General features: G+C 50.7%; 1 protein-coding gene across 2 annotated transcripts in view; it reads right to left on the minus strand.

Moving 5' to 3' along the window:
* Positions 1-16372, minus strand: part of ASTN2 (astrotactin 2) — a 746156-nt gene that overhangs the window by 579026 nt on the left and 150758 nt on the right. For both annotated transcript variants that reach the window (XM_036329825.1, XM_036329824.1), the window contains exon 3: positions 2332-2716. In XM_036329825.1, coding sequence (XP_036185718.1) covers positions 2332-2716 — 385 coding nt within the window. The remainder of the gene's footprint in view (positions 1-2331; positions 2717-16372) is intronic.

A 16372-nucleotide genomic window follows, 5' to 3' on the forward strand; every position in this document is an offset into this window, starting at 1 on the left:
TTGTCTTGTGTACCCCCTGGATCCGGCATGATTCTGTCCCCTGTGCTGTCTCTGTCATGTAAGTGTCAGGCACCCCCCTCCGCCTCCCCTCCCCGACATACACACTCGCACCATGAGAGCAACTCAGAGAGGGTTTGCAGGCAGCTAACATGCACAGCAGCTGGAATCGCAAGACTGTGTGTGTTCTCTTTAAGGTGCACGGGACCTGCACGGCCCCACCTCCCAGTGAAATAGGCCGTCCGCCCCCATGATGCTAGGTGGGCAGGACAGGTGTCTACAGCAAAGGTTCTGGTAGGCAGCCAAGGCTTGCTGCTAGGGACCTGGGCTCTGACCACGGCTCTGCCACGTCCTCGCTGTGTGACACAGAGACCCGGGGCCACGTGGGCCTCAGCATTAGCTTCCTCGCCCCCATCCCCAGTTTCCTCCCAGGAGGACACTGCAAGGTTAAGGACAGGGGCTCTGCCTCCCTCACCTCCGCTGCAGTGCCTATCCTAGTGCGCGGCACAGCGGCACGACTGTGAAGACCGATGGCATGAGCAGCAATAACAGAAATGCGTGCTAGACACTGACCACTCACCAAACCCTTTAGTGTGTCTTCTCCCTTAAGTGCCCTCACTACCCTGAAAGGTACAGTGTCCCGTCTCTTTAATGGGAGAGGCCCGTGCAACTTGTCCCTGGTCCCAGAGCTAGTCAAGCTCAATGGAAGACTTGACCTCTGTATCATTCTACCTCCTGAGGGAAGGCTCTTTATGGCCACTGTGTATGACCTTCCAGTTTGGGAGAGGGAGGGAATGAGGGAGGGAGGGAGGAAGAAAAGGAGGTCCAACAAGATAATTGTCAGTGACCTGCCTCCGCGACCCCCTTCCCCACTTTGAAGATGTTTGCTGTTCTCCATTTGGGGCTTGGTAGAGGCCTATACGTGGCAGGGGTGGGGGGAGGGGGATAGTAGCTTATAAAAAGATGCATCTGAGAGGCAAGATCTTAGGAGCAGAGGAGAAGAAGGTAGAGTTCAGAGCTGCAGGGCTGGGCCAAGCAGTGAGGGCTCCTCTCAGCCCACAAAGAGGAGTGGGCCAGTGTCAGGACTGGGATGTCCTGGCCAAACCTTCCGCCCATATCGCCAGCATACCGAAGATGCTGTGGAGAAAAGTCAGGGTGGTGCCTCTACAGCATTTACTAAAGACAAACGCCAAATTCTGTCTATAAACCAGCTGGAGCCATAGACACTTAATAAAGGCAAGTGGAGCCCTAACTGGTTTGGCTCAGTGGATAGAGCTTCGGCCTGCGGACTGTGGGGTCCCAGGTTCGATTCTGGTCAAGGGCATGTACCTTGGTTGCGGGCACATACCCAGTAGGGAGTGTGCGGGAGGCAGCTGATCGGTGTTTCTCTCTCATCGATGTTTCTAACTCTCTATCCCTCTCCCTTCCTCTCTGTAAAAAATAAATAATATATATTTTTTAAAGACAAGTGGAAAGACATATTGGGTGTACATCCACATCATGAATTGTCCACCAGCAGACCAAATGAAGGTGTGTTTGAAACAGCATCTATGAAAAAGAGCGCGAGGTTTCCAGACATTCCAGGATGAGCCAGGACTAACTGTAAAATAGAAACGCGACCTCCAGCTGCATCAACAGAAGCATGAGAGCTAGCGAGAGGGAGGTGGAAGCCCCGCTTGGCTCAGCCGGGAGCATTCCCACCTTGCGGAAGAGGAGTGTGGGTTCTGGTGTTACCCCCAGGAAATCCAAAATGAGAATCTGCATCTAGAGGACACTGTCCAAAATGATACAATGTCCGAAAACTACATCACGAGAGAGGCGCTGAAGACACTGGGATTGTGTATTGAGGTTGATTTCCAGAAGTTATAGGAGCCGTTTTTGTTTTTTCCCCTGTTGTCAAATTTCCCAAGAGATGCCTCAGAGAGGGAAGATAAGCTCTTTGCAGACGTGGAGGCCAGGGACACACATTTCAACTCAAGATAACAACACTTTCTAATTATAGAGTCTGGAAATGAGATGAGCTTTCTCATAAGTAGTGAGAAGGCCATCAAGGGAAGTAATCAAGAGATATCTGAGAGATGTTGGACTATGTATCTTCTGATGCTCCTCAAAACTCCAATTCCAATAACACTGACACCTCCCTGCCCCCTTCACTGTGGAAGAACCAGAGAAGACAAACTCCCGATAACCCAACACAGATTGGCCATCAATCGGAAATGGCTTAGCCCAGAAGACAATACCAGTGCCCCCAACCACCCAGCTCCCAGGCCCCTTCCTAGCTCCCAGCTCCCCAAAATGCCCCCTGAAAGGTGGGATGCAACAAGGAGGACTCACCTTTCTTTTCAAAGTCTCCCTTCTCTTCCCCCGGTCGGCCCAGGCTGTCTAGGGTGTGGGTCACCTGGCTGCCAAACTCGTCCTCGCGGGAGACGTGATTGGCCCTCCGGGGAGGGTCCTCCTCCTCTTCATAGTCATAGTCATCCAGGATGGGGGTCTCCCGGATGGGCACGCCGATGACGGAGTTGTGGGCCTGCAGCCGGGAGGTGCGGAAGCTTTCGCGGGCCTGGGGGCCCAGCAGCACTGAGGGGATGTAGTGGATCTCGTGTGTGGCTTCCGTGCTGGCGCTCTTCTGGGGGATGCGGCGACGCTTCTGCCAGCGCCGCTGGGCATACAGCGCCACTGTGAACACCAGCAGCAGCAGCAGCAGAGCAATGAGGCCACCCTGCAGCAGGAGGGAAGAAGGACAGCAAATGGGTGGCTGTTCTTGGGGTTAGAGAGCCAGGGGGCATTTTCTTGTCCACCGCACTTAGCCCAAACCCTTGGATTTGGCTCATAAAGCCTCAGGAATCACCAGCCATGGCTCTGAAGCCAGAGAGATGCTCTTTCCCAACCTGGCTTGGATGTCTCAGTATGAGGAAGAATCCCTGCCCTTCCTTCTTCATAAGGTGGCCACAAGGAGCAAATGAGACGGATGATGAACATGCCAGAGCCACGCAGACTGCTAAATGCTGGGAACAGTCGGGCTGCGGCTTCACACAAGGGATTGTCTGAACCCTGGCACTGCCTCCCACCAGCTGCCTGGCCCCAGGACAATTGCTTACACTCTCTCAGTCTTGCTTTCTCTTCTCTAGGCTGAGTCCACTGAGGGCTCAAGAGATAGTCTGTCTTCTATCCTGCTGTAAGAGGATGATTAAGTCAAGTAAAACTTCTGCATAGTTTCTATTTCCTTCATTATCAGGAATACTGCCTTTTAATGCTTCATTTCCAATAAGGGACCTGAGACAAAGTAGATGCTTCCTAAATATTTGTGGAATGAATGAAAACACTGTCTTTCTAGGGGTCCTTTAATCAAAGTTTATTTTTTTTAATACAACCCCAGAGTAAGTATTGGATTGAATCTGTACAACACACATTAAAGTGGAATGTAGTGAAGTGTTTATATTATAGCATATCCTACGTGATTCATGAGATTCGTGAAACGCCCCGCTCCGTGAGCTCCCTGAAAGGCAGGGGTATTTGCAAAGCCTGTGTTTCCCACAGCACCTCCCCAGGGCTTGAGGTGGAAGGCATGCATCCTCCTGGCCTCCCCCTCATTCACCAGGCACATCTCCCAGGAACGGGGTGGGCCCTCTCAGCAACCTTGCTTTTTCTCTCTTACACATTGTGCTTTACGTCTGGGAGCCTGGAGGCCCCCTGGCTGAGTCCCTGCTGTGTGACCCCCACAGTTAGGAAGGATGACCCGCTGTTGTATACAGGAGGGAGATGAAGAAATCAAGACTCAGAAACTCCGCTGGTGAGCAGCAGAGTGAGGTCTGAGTCTCGGTCTCATTTCCTTGTGTTTGTGCGGTCTGGTTTTGCTTTCTAGCTCTAAAGCCGACATTCCTTCACCCACGGCCCTGTGGCTGATGGCTCTTCCTTACCTATGATCTCACTGAAGGCAAGGACGATGTCTGAGTACCACCTGTACAACCCCTAACAGAGATGGCAGGTGCTCACCCTGGATACATCATGTTGGGCTGGGGAGAAGGGATGGCTGCTGAGAATACCTGTTCAGGCCAAGGCGAGTACTCACTAACGTGGCTCAGCTGTCCTGCTGACGGCATCAGGAAACTATTGTGTTATTCTTGCAAGGCACTCAGCTCTCTAAGCTGGGATTCATCACCTCCACAGCGGGTGGGGGGTGACGGGTAAGAGAGCTAACAGGTGGCCAGGTGACAGGTGCGGCTAAGAGGTCGGCCTTGACTTTGGCCATGAGCTACTGCAGGATCCCCAGGAAGGTTTCTCTGGATGTCAGAACTTAAAAATAGATACGAAACCAGACAGGTGTATCTAGGTATATGTGCGCACGCGTGTATATGTGTGTGTGTGTGTGTGTGTGTGTGTGTGTGTGTGTGTAATCTGCCAAGAAAACATAAAATGTATATATAGTTTATCACTTCTGAGTCCTAACAAACAAGAACAGGTCCTTCTCCCTCCACAGAACATATTGTTCCTGTGTCCATAAATCATGTGCGACATGCTGTTACACCAAAGACAAGAAAGGAAAGAGACACAGGGGGAGTGAGGGGGAGTGAGAAGGAAAGGTAACAGGAAAGGAGACTGGGGAGAAAGGAGGCAGGAAGAACACTAACCCTTGTTAAAAACAATAGCGGGCCTTCTCCTTACTATTACTTAATGTTATTTTATTTGATCTTAAAGATTTAAAGACAATCATATGTACTAGGGTTTATAGCTTCTATTGTTTAAATACAATGTGAAAAAGGGGGTTCCCAGAGGTTAAGGAACTTGATGGAAGTCACACAGGATTCAATCCTAGTTCCAACTGGTACAAAAAAGGCCAGGGTGTGGTCTTGCAGGGATATGAACCCAGCTCTCCCCTGCATAGTCATGGGCTATTTTACACTCACCGTGGTTCATAGACACTGAAGGCCGGGGGGAGGAAAACATGTGGAAGATAGTAAGGGAGCATGAAAAGAGATGGGATCCCAAGAAGGGAAAAGAAAAAGATTATTTTCAAACCCAGGATTCTATGGGCACATCTTGAGGCTGCCTATTCACAGAAGCTTTTAATTTGGGTTTACTGATGCCCTTGGGGGCATCTTGACTGAGTCTGCCCTCTATCTTCTCACCTTTGGGGATTTTACTTGCTCTCAGGGTCAGGCAGGGACAGAGACCTTCACCCCAGCCCCTTCTGCATACCCTGATTACGGGTATGGACCCTGGGGTCAGATCCAGGACCAGCACTGACCTGGGAAAGATGAGGCCTAATCAAACAGTTCACCATCAACTATGGCCCCTCCCCCACCCATTGCATCCCCCAAACCCTCCCTTGTCAGCCCTGCAATCCTAGATCATTTCCAAGTTTACTCACTGTGATCTCAGATGTCCCCGCTTTCCCTATGGAACTGGACTTGACAATACTGGGAATAGTATAGCACACAACTAGGGGTGAAGGCTGGGGGACAGAAAGACCTCTTTGGAATGTTGTGCTGCCACATATAAGCTGGGCGATCTTGGACAATGGCCTGAATCTCTCTGAATCACAATATTCTCATCCATAAAACTGGGTCAAAAATGTCCTCACAGAGGGAGATTAGAAGTGAGCTCATGGCACATGGTACATAGGCTTCTCATCCACGCAACCCAGCAGCGCTGATGTGAAAACCACATCTGAACACTGCTTTGACGACCCTCACAAACTGAGGGTGCTGTGCAAATGCAGAAGAGCTGGAGAGAACCACATGGCCACCTCTGCCTGGGCGGGCCATCCTATCCAAAGGAAGCAGATGAGTAACTCAGGCCCACAAAGGAACTGCGATCTGTGTCCACTGGACCGGTCCAGGCTACTGCACTGCTCCGTTCTGCACGGGCTTCCTTCACTAGGACGTCAAACAGGAGCAAGAGCTGTCGCTGGAGACATGGGCAGGGCAGTGCCGCGCCACTGAGTCCACATGCCAGAGGCAAGCCCAGGCCCTGGCGGAGGAGAGAGCGCTGTGGGCAAGCAGGGAGTGGAGGTGGAGAAGGAGGAGAGGATGCAGGGAGAGGGCTGGGCATTTTTAGAAAGCAAGTGTGGAAAAGGACAAGGCTCCGGGTGGCATGCGGAGACCCTGCTGGCCTCAGAGATAACCCAACGCCAAATTCTATCTGGACCGTGTTGGAGAAATGGCATCAAGTTCCAGAAACAGAAATGCCAGGCTGTGAGCTGGGGCTGGTTCCTGCAAGATCGCCAGCACACAGGCCTCGGGGTGACGAGTGATACCTTCTTATCAGTCAGATTTCACTAAGCTGCAGGCAGAAAGTGGGAAAGAGACAGAGAAGGAATATGTCCCCATCCCTTCAGAATCTTCCCTCCTAGACAACTCTCTAGAGCAGGGTCAGCGCACTCCTCTTGTCCTGTTATTGACAGTGAGTCTCACATCCCTCAGGGAGAGAGACAGAGGGGCGGGCATGTGTCCTGGGCAGAGGGGTGTGGCGGGGAAACCAGGAGTCAGGTCACAGCTACGGCATTTTGCCTCCATGGGCTGCAATAGGCTCGCCTCTAAAATGTGCTGATTGCTCCCAATGAGACGGGTTATGCTAAGGATTAAACGGAACAAGAAAAAGTCTGACAGCACAAAAGTCAACAAATACCAGCCTCGTTACTTCACCCTTTCTTCCTCTATCTCAAACCAAAACGCAATGTGCGCGCGCGCGCACATACACACACACACACACACACACACACACACACACACACACACCCTTCTGGAACCAGTCCCTGGCTCCCCATGGCCCTCAGAGTAATGTCCAGATCCCCAGCTTAGCGCCCAAAGCCCTTCAGAACTACACGCCTGCTTCCTTCTCATGCCTCAGCCCCACACATCCCCCTTACACCCTGTCTCAGAGCCACCCTGAGTCATTACATCCGCCAAAGTGTAATGTGCTGAGCTCCTCCCTGCTGGCTGTACCTTCAGCCCAGGGCCTCACTCACTCCCTGTGGTGGTTTGAATAATGACCCCAAAATTCATACCTGCAGAACATCAGAATGTGATTTTATTGGGAAGCAGGACCTTTGCAGTTATTGCTGGTTAAAATGAGGGCACACTAGACTGGGTGGGCCCCACATCCAGTGATCAGTGTCCTTGTAAGAGGAGGAAAGGACACACACACTCACACTCACACACACAAACACGGCCATGTGAACATAGAGTCAGGTGGGAGGGATCCATCTACAAGCCAAGGGACACCAAGCACTCAGGCAATCATCAGAGGCTATTGGGGTCATGGGACAGATTTTCCCTCTTCCAGAATGAATGAACCCAGGTGACCTCTTGACTTTGGACTTCTGGCCTCCTGATCCGTGAGGGACACATTTCTGTTGTGTGAAGCCCCCCAACCGGTGGGAATCTGCTAAGGCAGCCCTGGAAACTAATACCCAGGACACCCTTCACCGGCTCATCTCTACTCACCCAGCAGCTCAATGTGGAAAGCACTTCCTGGGGAGGTCTCTGCCTTTTCAAGGCGGGCGGGGCTGTGCTCTCCTCTCAGATCCCCCAGCTTGTGAGCCACCTGGCTGCACACCCTCCATCCCATCATCTGGTTGACTGCTTTCCCACTCTAGGTCCTGAGCAGCCCCTTGCCCTACCGGTACTCAGCCTCAGATACAGTGCTGGCCCAGAGAAGGTGCTTAATAAATACCCAGAGGCCTCAACGCCTGTGCAGACGTGCAGCGGCAAGTAAATCGCAGTCCCTGCACCAGCTCTGACCACAGCCTCCAGGGGGCACCTGATCGGACCCTGCACGGCCCCTCTGCTGCTATCCCAGTGCGAGAGCCTCCGGCTGATGGGCCTGCTACCACAGCAAACACAGAAAACTATAGGGAGGGGGACACTGAAAAGCACCCCAAAACCACGCCACCGAGAGAGCCTTCTGAAAGTCAGAACGGCATCATCCAGCCTGGACTCATTTTAATCTATTTTTCATGTTAAAATATCCGGGCATGGGAGAAGGAGTCAGAGAAAGGAAAGAAAGGGATAATGTGAGCAATGCTTTATTTGACAACGTGTCATTTGGACACTGATTATTTCTGTCTCTGGCCTTTTTAATATTCCCTCACTAGGCAAGCTGCCGGGGATTTGGTATTCTAAGGCTGGATTTATAATACTCTGTTCAGCAGTGATAAGAACACGGGCCTTTAATCCTCAGAGTTGTGAACATGCATATTCTCCCAAGTAATGGCCTCTTCTCGCCACTTGTGTCTGGTCCCGAAAGCCACGGCCAGTCCCAGCATAACTGAGGGCTACTGATCCCGGGGGTGCCCCCTGGCCGTCTGCAGAGCGACAGAGCTCACAGGGAAAGAGCTGGGCCTCAAGCTCTCTGGGAAGTCTCCTTTCAGGCCTGTTTTGGTTTACGCTGGAGGGGCTACTAAAAAAAATAATCCAAACCCTTGGTGTTACAGCTAAGGAAACCGAGGTTGAGAGAGAAGTGACTTGCCCAAGTTTACAGAACATCCTAAAATGGTATTGAGGCAGAATATGGAGCCAGTACCCCCAAAGCTGCTGAGAAATCCACCAGCCTCTCTCTTTCCATCCCTTGGCCGGTCTAAGTCCAGTCACATTGCCTTTCACTGTGATGATGTTAATACACTGCTTGCAACCCAACTCCCTGCCATACCTGAGGCACAGCTGGAAACAGCCCCTTCCACGGACGAAGCTGGCAGCCTTGCCCTGCCACAGTTCAAGTTCCAATCGCACTTCCACTTGGTGGGAAACCTCGTCTCCAATCGCATGTTTTTGAGGTTCCCTTCTCAGAATGTCTGCCTCAATGGTCCATGCTGCCAACCTTCCTGGGTGCCTACTGCAGAGGAGGTGCCGTGCTCCATACCCGGCCACACGGGAGCTCGCTGCTCCCACTCAATGTCCTGGGACTGTGCTCAAGCCCTTTCTCCTTCGGGAATGCTGTCCTCATTCCCACATCTGCATGGCCAAGCACCACCCCGATCTCACCGCTAACTTCAATGCAGTCTCCCCGTGAACTCTTCTGGGAACTCCCCTCTACAGGCTCAGCCAGGGGAACCTCTACCCTCTGACCTCTCCCAGCGATTCATCTTAACCCTCACTTAAGGAATGTTAGCATTTTCTACCTTGTCATAGAGGCATAGATGCTCATTGCGTAGCTCCCCCTACTGGTTAGATTACACCCATTGCACCCAGCCAGTGTGGGTCAGTGGTTGTGCATTGACCCATCATGAACCAGGAGGTCTCAGTTCCATTCCTGGTCAGGGCACATGCCCTGGTTGTGGGCTCCATCCCCAGTGGGGGGGGGGGGGGGCGGGGGGCATGCAGGAGGCAGCCAATTGATTCTCTCTCATCGCTGATGTTTCTATCTCTCTCTCCCTCTCCCTTCCTCTCTTTGAAATCAATAAAAATAGATTTAAAAAAAAGATTATACCCCTTGTAGAGATGAAAAGTGGAGGCTCAGATAAGCTTTCTTGCGAGCACACAACAAGGTGGCAAATATATGGAATGAAGCCCTGCAGCTGGGGTGTTTCCAGGACACATGAGGCTTATAGTCCCCAGGACAGGAAATGCACCCTGGACCCCAAGGGAGCTGCAGGAGAATAAGATGATAACGCAGGTCAGAGCTATACTGCAAAAGGCATGGCCGGGCTTTTGGCATTAAGGATTCAGGTTTGTTACTTTTTAGGCAACGGTGTGTCAAGATCACATTGGACCTGTATGGTGGGGAGACTGGAGATAGGCAGCTGGTCAAGGGAGCTGTTTATTGTGTAGGACAGGAGACATTTGGCAATGGAGACATTTTTGGTTGTTAAACTAGGGAGAGGGCATTTCGTGGGTAGAGGCCGGGGGATCTGTAAGCATCCTACATGCACAGGACAGACACACACAGCAAAAGGTTATCCAGCCCCGGGTGTCCATAGCACAGAGAGAGGATGAGACTGGAACTCAGGGCAGGTAAAGTGGGGAGGTAGCTAATGGAGTAGGAATAAAGTACACACCACAGGGTGAGAAGACGTGGTTTTTGACTAGCAGGCAAGGGGGGAGCAGGAAGGCGCCAACAGTGACACTGAGGTGTGGATTCTGTCAGTGGGCTGGAAAGGAGTCTACCTCTTTGGTCATGTTTTCCCTGGGTAAGCTCCCAGAAGGTTATGAAAGACCTGGCACGTAATAAATGAAGAGACAGGTTTACATGTGTGAACAATTAGGAGAACATACATGTAGAACAACAAAGATTTGCAAGGAGGTAATGTATGTATGTATCTAGTCACATGTATAAAATATACTCACGCCTACCTTTATGTCATAGTTAGCTATCTTTATCTCCAGGCATCTCTCTGCCTCTAGAGAGGCACAGGTGACCCATTTAAGTAGGTCCCATTATAGAACATGAAACATTTTTCTTTTAAAGTAATCATCTCCTTATAATGTATCTATAAGAGACACCATTTTATTTCCCAAGATGATGCCAAGGAGATAAAGTGGAAACTCAGTGGTTCTTTGGAAGAGATTCATTCCCCGCCCAGATCAGTGTGCCTGCATCATCTGTAGGTCAGGTCCGAATGGGGGCCGACTCCCAGGAGATCACTGTGATCCTAGAGGGACTTCTCGGGGGGAAAGCTAGTGAACACCTGGACACCAGTGCCTTCCCATGAGCCAGGCAGACATGGATTCGAGTCACAGCTGGGCCATGTTTCAGGTGTGCATCTTTGAAGGGGCCTCACCTTGAGTTTCCTCGGTTTTCACATCTGTCAGTTGGGCTCCTAACACCAAATTGAGAGGGTTTGAGCCGATGAAATGAGACTGCACTGTAGGATACATTTAGCACAGTGGCTTACGAGTGGCGGATCTCAGGAGATAGGCGCAGCCTTGCTGATGTGGGACCCTGTTTCCTGAGATATTATATACAAAGTGGTGGTAAGGCCACCAATCCCCACCACTGCAGGTATGAGTTAGTCTGTACAGCTTCCCAGTTCATGCTCAGGTTCGCTCCTACTGCTCCCCTACTCGACCGTGTCCCTTCCCATCTCGGGGCGAGTAGGTGAGGTTGGATGGTATATTGTTATTGGTTTTTTTTTACTCTACACATTTAATTTTTTAAAATTTATCTTTTGCTACGTGAAAAAGGTCAGTCAGAGAAAGACAAGTATCACAGGATCTTATTGTTATGTAGAATCTAATGAACACAATAAACTGACAAACAAAATTGATCTAGAGACATGGAAACATGCAACAGACTGAGGGTCCTTGGAGGGAAGGTGGGTAGGGAGGGAAGAGGTCAAGCACAGAACTTCCACGCCTACCCCAGGGACACAGAGATTGGGTGGTTTTTAACAGTCACTCCAGCTCCAATATTCTAGCTGAGAAAGGCAAAGGCGAACATGAAAGCACTTTTGAGCTGATGATATATACATATACTAGTATATTCTTAGGGCCTCCTACCCAGTGTTACAGCTGTAGCTGCATGTACTTACCGCAGTCAAATCCTCTGTCCCTCACACCATCTGAAGCATCCTCTGCCTGAAATGCCCTCCCCTCACTTCTTGGTCTAGTCCTTTAAACCTCAGCTCTTGGGTCATGCGCTCTCAACAAGCCTTTCTGAACCCTGCTCTCCCCGGCGGGGTTTATAAACCATCTCTCGGGCCCCTCAGAGATCCCTGCTTCTGTCTGCCAGCTCCCCTCCCATCACCCTGAGCACCCTGGAGGGCATCCTTAGCTAATGCTGTGTACCTGAGACGCAGCCTCGTGTATGAGAGTGATAGCCCTCATTACGCATTTATGGCATCTCTACACTGAGAGGCGGTGGAGGGAAGGGCAGGGATTTATTTATTTCTGAATGTATTTGAATGGTACATGGTATATAGTAGATCCTCAATTGCGTGTTGAAGGAATTAATGAATAAATGCCTCTTTGAAGGCAGGTGACTGAAATATGCCTACATCTGTTTGGCAATTCTCCATTTGTTTGAGAGAGCGGAAGATAATTCACATGCACCATTTAGCACAAATCAGTATCCTACGCCATATCCTCAGGCGGCCTCTCCAGTTCGTTCTGAAATCCCACTCTGAAGGCGGGACGGATGAATGGAGAGGGGGGAGAGAGCATCTGTGATGGGATTGATTTTCTTCCTATTCTTTGAGTCATGAAGATAAACTTCAGGTGACCAGGGAACAGCCTCGCTCTCATTCATTGATATATTCGTTTGCCAGGTTAAGGGCATGCCTGGAAGCAGACAGACACGATTTCGAGTTCTTTTCTGTCCACCCCCCCCTTCCCACAAGGTATGACCTTGGAAAATTCTCCCTAGGAGGCTCGATTTTCATAGGTCTAACATGGGAATAACACCACTCACCAACAAGGCCTGCTGTGAGGATTAGATAAGATGATGTGTGTAAAATATACCATGCAGCCCTGATCTATAGAATGTATTCAGTACAGGGTGGTAACTGGCTTAACTGTTCCTACACCTACTGGTATGCCTCGACCCTGTGCTACATTTTCTGCCTGGACTTAGGAACAGAAAGATAAGTCCTGGAAGAGCTGGAAGTTAGTTTGGGGAAGTAGATAAGTGAGCAGGTAATTACTGGAATGCACAGTTCAATCAGTTCTGTGCTGGAGGGAAACATAGAAAAAGGCAGACTTTCTTATAGCTTCTAAGTGCAAAACACAGAGGAAGAAGGAAGAAAAAGGACTTTCTACAATGTCAGTTACAGTTGAGTGCAAAGGCGGGGGAGTGGGCTGGCCCCTCCAAGCAAGCATACTCCTACCCAAGATCTGACAGAAAGACTAGATAACCAACCACACAGCAGAATGGCCGACAATGCAGGCTCTGGAGCCAACAGCCCTGGGCTCCTGGCCGGTGCTGGCACCGACCACTTGCAGGGGTCGCTGCATTTTACGGAGCCCAGAGTCTTCAGCTGGAAGTTGAAGGCAGCAGTCTACAAAGATTGAGACTACTGTGAGAATTAAATGAGTGAGTGCACAAAGAGATTCAAGACAATGTGTAGGACACAGCCAGTGGGCAATAAAAGCCGGTGCTAACAATTCAGGCAGAGGAAAGGCAGTCTGAGAGAAATCAGAAAAGGTATGTCCTCGTTTTGGCTCGGCCCCCATATAAGCTAAAGAAGCTTGCAGGACACTCGCAGAACCCTCACACACGTTTTTTTTAAAGAGGTGGCCTTAAAAGCCCCATGAGCAGGGCATTCTTCACAGACAAGGAATGTGAGCTTTCAAGAGGCGACTTTGCTTAATGTTCCAGAGTTGGGTAGTTGCGGGTAAAAACTCAGCCTTCTGAGATAGAAGCCGGAGGCCACTCAGAGCCAATACTTACTACATGCAAAATAACTTGCATATAGGCAGCGAGCTTCCCATGTGAGCTGCCTTCTTTAGCTATCATGGGTGTGGGCGTGGGCCAGGGAGTGCTGGTCTACCACTAAGAGAGAGCCTCATTGGGAAGGCTTCCCTTGACCCCCTGGGGACAGTACCCTGACCCAGTTATCCATCACAGGTACCCTATCTCTTCTCCTTTCTTTAACTTCCTTTAGAATAATCATCTCCCCCTGCTGTTATATTTTACATTAATAAGCTAACTTTGTTTATGCCTGTAGTAAAATAAAGCTTCATAAGGTGGGTCCTTTTTTTATTACCTTATTGTAACAAAACAACTGAGTGCTCTCTGGGTGCTTACTAAATAGTTTTTGGATGGCTGGATGGATGAATAAATGGATACATCTACCCTGAAAGGCCAATAGCCCCTAAAGGGCAAGGGTTGGGGTTGAATAATCTTTGAGTCCTGGCCCAGTGTTAAAAGACTGAAGATACTTATAAAACATTGCACTTAGTTGTTTCCTGGGGCCAGAGAAAGAAAGCTGGTTAGAAGGGCAATTAAAAGGCAAACATGACAACTTTCTCACTACTTCTCCCTGCTTTGGGGGCACAGGGTGAAGTTGGTCTGGATTCCAAACGTGTTTAATCATTTATTTTACTTGTAATACTCGGGAGATCCTGAACCAGAAAGTAAAAAAGTGAGGTGATATCAGTCCCCACTCTCATGCACAGCCACCTTTCCGTGGAACGACACTGACAGCTGTGCCTCTTCTCTATCCCCACTCCCACATCTGCATGGAAATCAGGAGCTTTCAACGAACACAGGCACCTATGATCCAGCTCAAAGAGCACTGTTTTTGCCTCCACCTCCTGGCTGCCACTGGTTCGCTTGGGAAACCTTAGCTTCCCCACCTTTAACCAGTCATAACAGGGCCTTTTCCTCTTCCTTCAAAAACCCCATTAAGAATCACATTTATGAAAGAACTTTCTATGTTGCAAAGTGACACACCCATGAATGCTTAGTACCGGAAATGGTGTCACAGGAAGAAACTACCTGGCCGGTGTGTCTCAGTGGTTGAGCGTCCACCCATGAACCAACTGAGGTTCGATTCCTGGTTGGGGCACATGCCTGGGTTGCAGGCTTGATCCCCAGTGGAGGGGTGAGGGGAGGCATGCATGCTAGACGGGGCCTATCAATGGTGATGGTTCTCTCTCATCATCGATGTTTCTATCTCTCTCTCCCTCTCCCTTCCTCTCTCAAATCATCCACACACCAGTGGTAACTGGGGCAGAGAGTAACTGAGGTCACAGGAAGCAAAGCTGAAAATCCAGAGACTTTCCAATATTTCCAGTGCCTCCCTCGTCTGTCCATCAAGCTTCTTCACACCAGGGGTCTTTCAAAGGCCCAGTTTTGCTGCCATTTCCCAGCAAAAACAAAACAAAAAAACCTACCCAAACACCCTGGTGATGGAGCTTCCAATGGCCTTGTAGGCATGCTGTGATGGCCCTGGGACTCCCCTATTGGGCCTGATGGGAAAACCCAGGGCAGTACTGACTAGGGGCAAAGAGTCAGGCACAAAGTGCCAAGCGGAGGGAAAAGAGCGAGGCCTGGACTGGAGGCTGCTGTGTGCAGACAGGAGCACGAAGCAAGGGCTGCCCAGTGTCCCTGCTGCACCCACCCAGAGGGAGGGTTCCCCCTTTCCTCTTCACCCTCCTGCTCCTTTGTCTCTGGCGTTTTTAAAAAACAGAATTCAGCATTTCCCAGGTACCCCCAGGCAGGCGAGAATTGCCCAGCCACCTACCACCTTACCCTTAGTAACCCTTCTTCTCTGGGAGATGCCACCATCACAGCCAACACTGTGGGCAACCGGGGCCACAGACTGTTGGAAGGAGAAGCTGCTGGGCGGTGCTTTCTGTCCTTGTTCAGGGAACATCCCGATTGTAACCCTGGTAAAACCTCCCCTGCCCCCACTGTGAGCGATAACACCTCAAAATCTGTTTGCTGAGACCTTGCTGTCACAACCTGGGCTACCCCAAGAAGGCTCCCCAAGCCCTGCCTCACCTCCCTCCCTAAGATTCTGTATCTATGTCCTTCCCAGGCCCACCCTCAGATCCAGCCCCCGCTGGGCTTCCCAGACAATCCCGGCCTAAAGCAGTCAGTGATCTGATCACTCCCCAAACCAGCCACCCAAAAAGACATGTCACCTGGGGCTACTAGAGCCTTCGGCTGAAAGGCTCAGGTCTGGCAGAGCCGGGAACTGTCTCAAGTTTAGAATTAGACACAGTTCAACCTAAATGCCCATGTCACAGAGCTGCCTCCTTCCCATATCGGTGAGGGGCTGAGCTCACACAAGAACAACGAGTCTGGGTCCTGCCCCTTCAAAGGGAACCTTGGGTCCTGCCCCTTCAAAGGGAACCTATCCGGACATCCCAGGAGAACAGGTGGAGGTGGGATAGGGACTGCCCCAGAGAGGTCCCTGTTTCTGAATCTCATCTTGATCCGGGCCTCTAGAGAAGTTGGGCGTATTAGCTACCTAGGCTGCCATAAACATCTCTACTAGCTCCCGCCCCCATACGGTACAGATCCACATCCACGGAGGCCCTGCTGGTTCCCAGGTATGCCCTCAGGTCCCCGGGGCCAGCCATGTGTGTCTGTGGCCGTGGTACAGCACTCACCTAGGGACAGCGAGACGTCTGGATGTGGGTGACAGAATTCAAACCTAGGTCTGCCTGACTCCAGGAGCTTTAGGAGTGACAGTGATCAAGCCCTTTCCCTTCTCAGAGCCTCAGTTTCCCCATCTGAGAGGGGACTGGATCAGACGGTGGGAAGGGTCCTCCCAGTGCTGACCATCTGTACTCTATGGGTAGCTCTGGCCCTGGCTTCGGCCCAGCCTGTGGCTGAATCTTTCTCGATTCCCTTCAGTGATGACAAACTTACTAGTCCCTGGCGGCACAGCGGCCTGGAAGGAATTTTAAATGAGTCTTTCTCTGATGAGCTGTGTGCCTGAAGAGGGTGAACTGTGCATTCTCCTCTCTGATTCTCAGTTTAATGATTA

This window comes from Myotis myotis, unplaced genomic scaffold (assembly GCF_014108235.1).
Source record: "Myotis myotis isolate mMyoMyo1 unplaced genomic scaffold, mMyoMyo1.p scaffold_m19_p_12, whole genome shotgun sequence".
NCBI lineage: Eukaryota > Metazoa > Chordata > Mammalia > Chiroptera > Vespertilionidae > Myotis > Myotis myotis.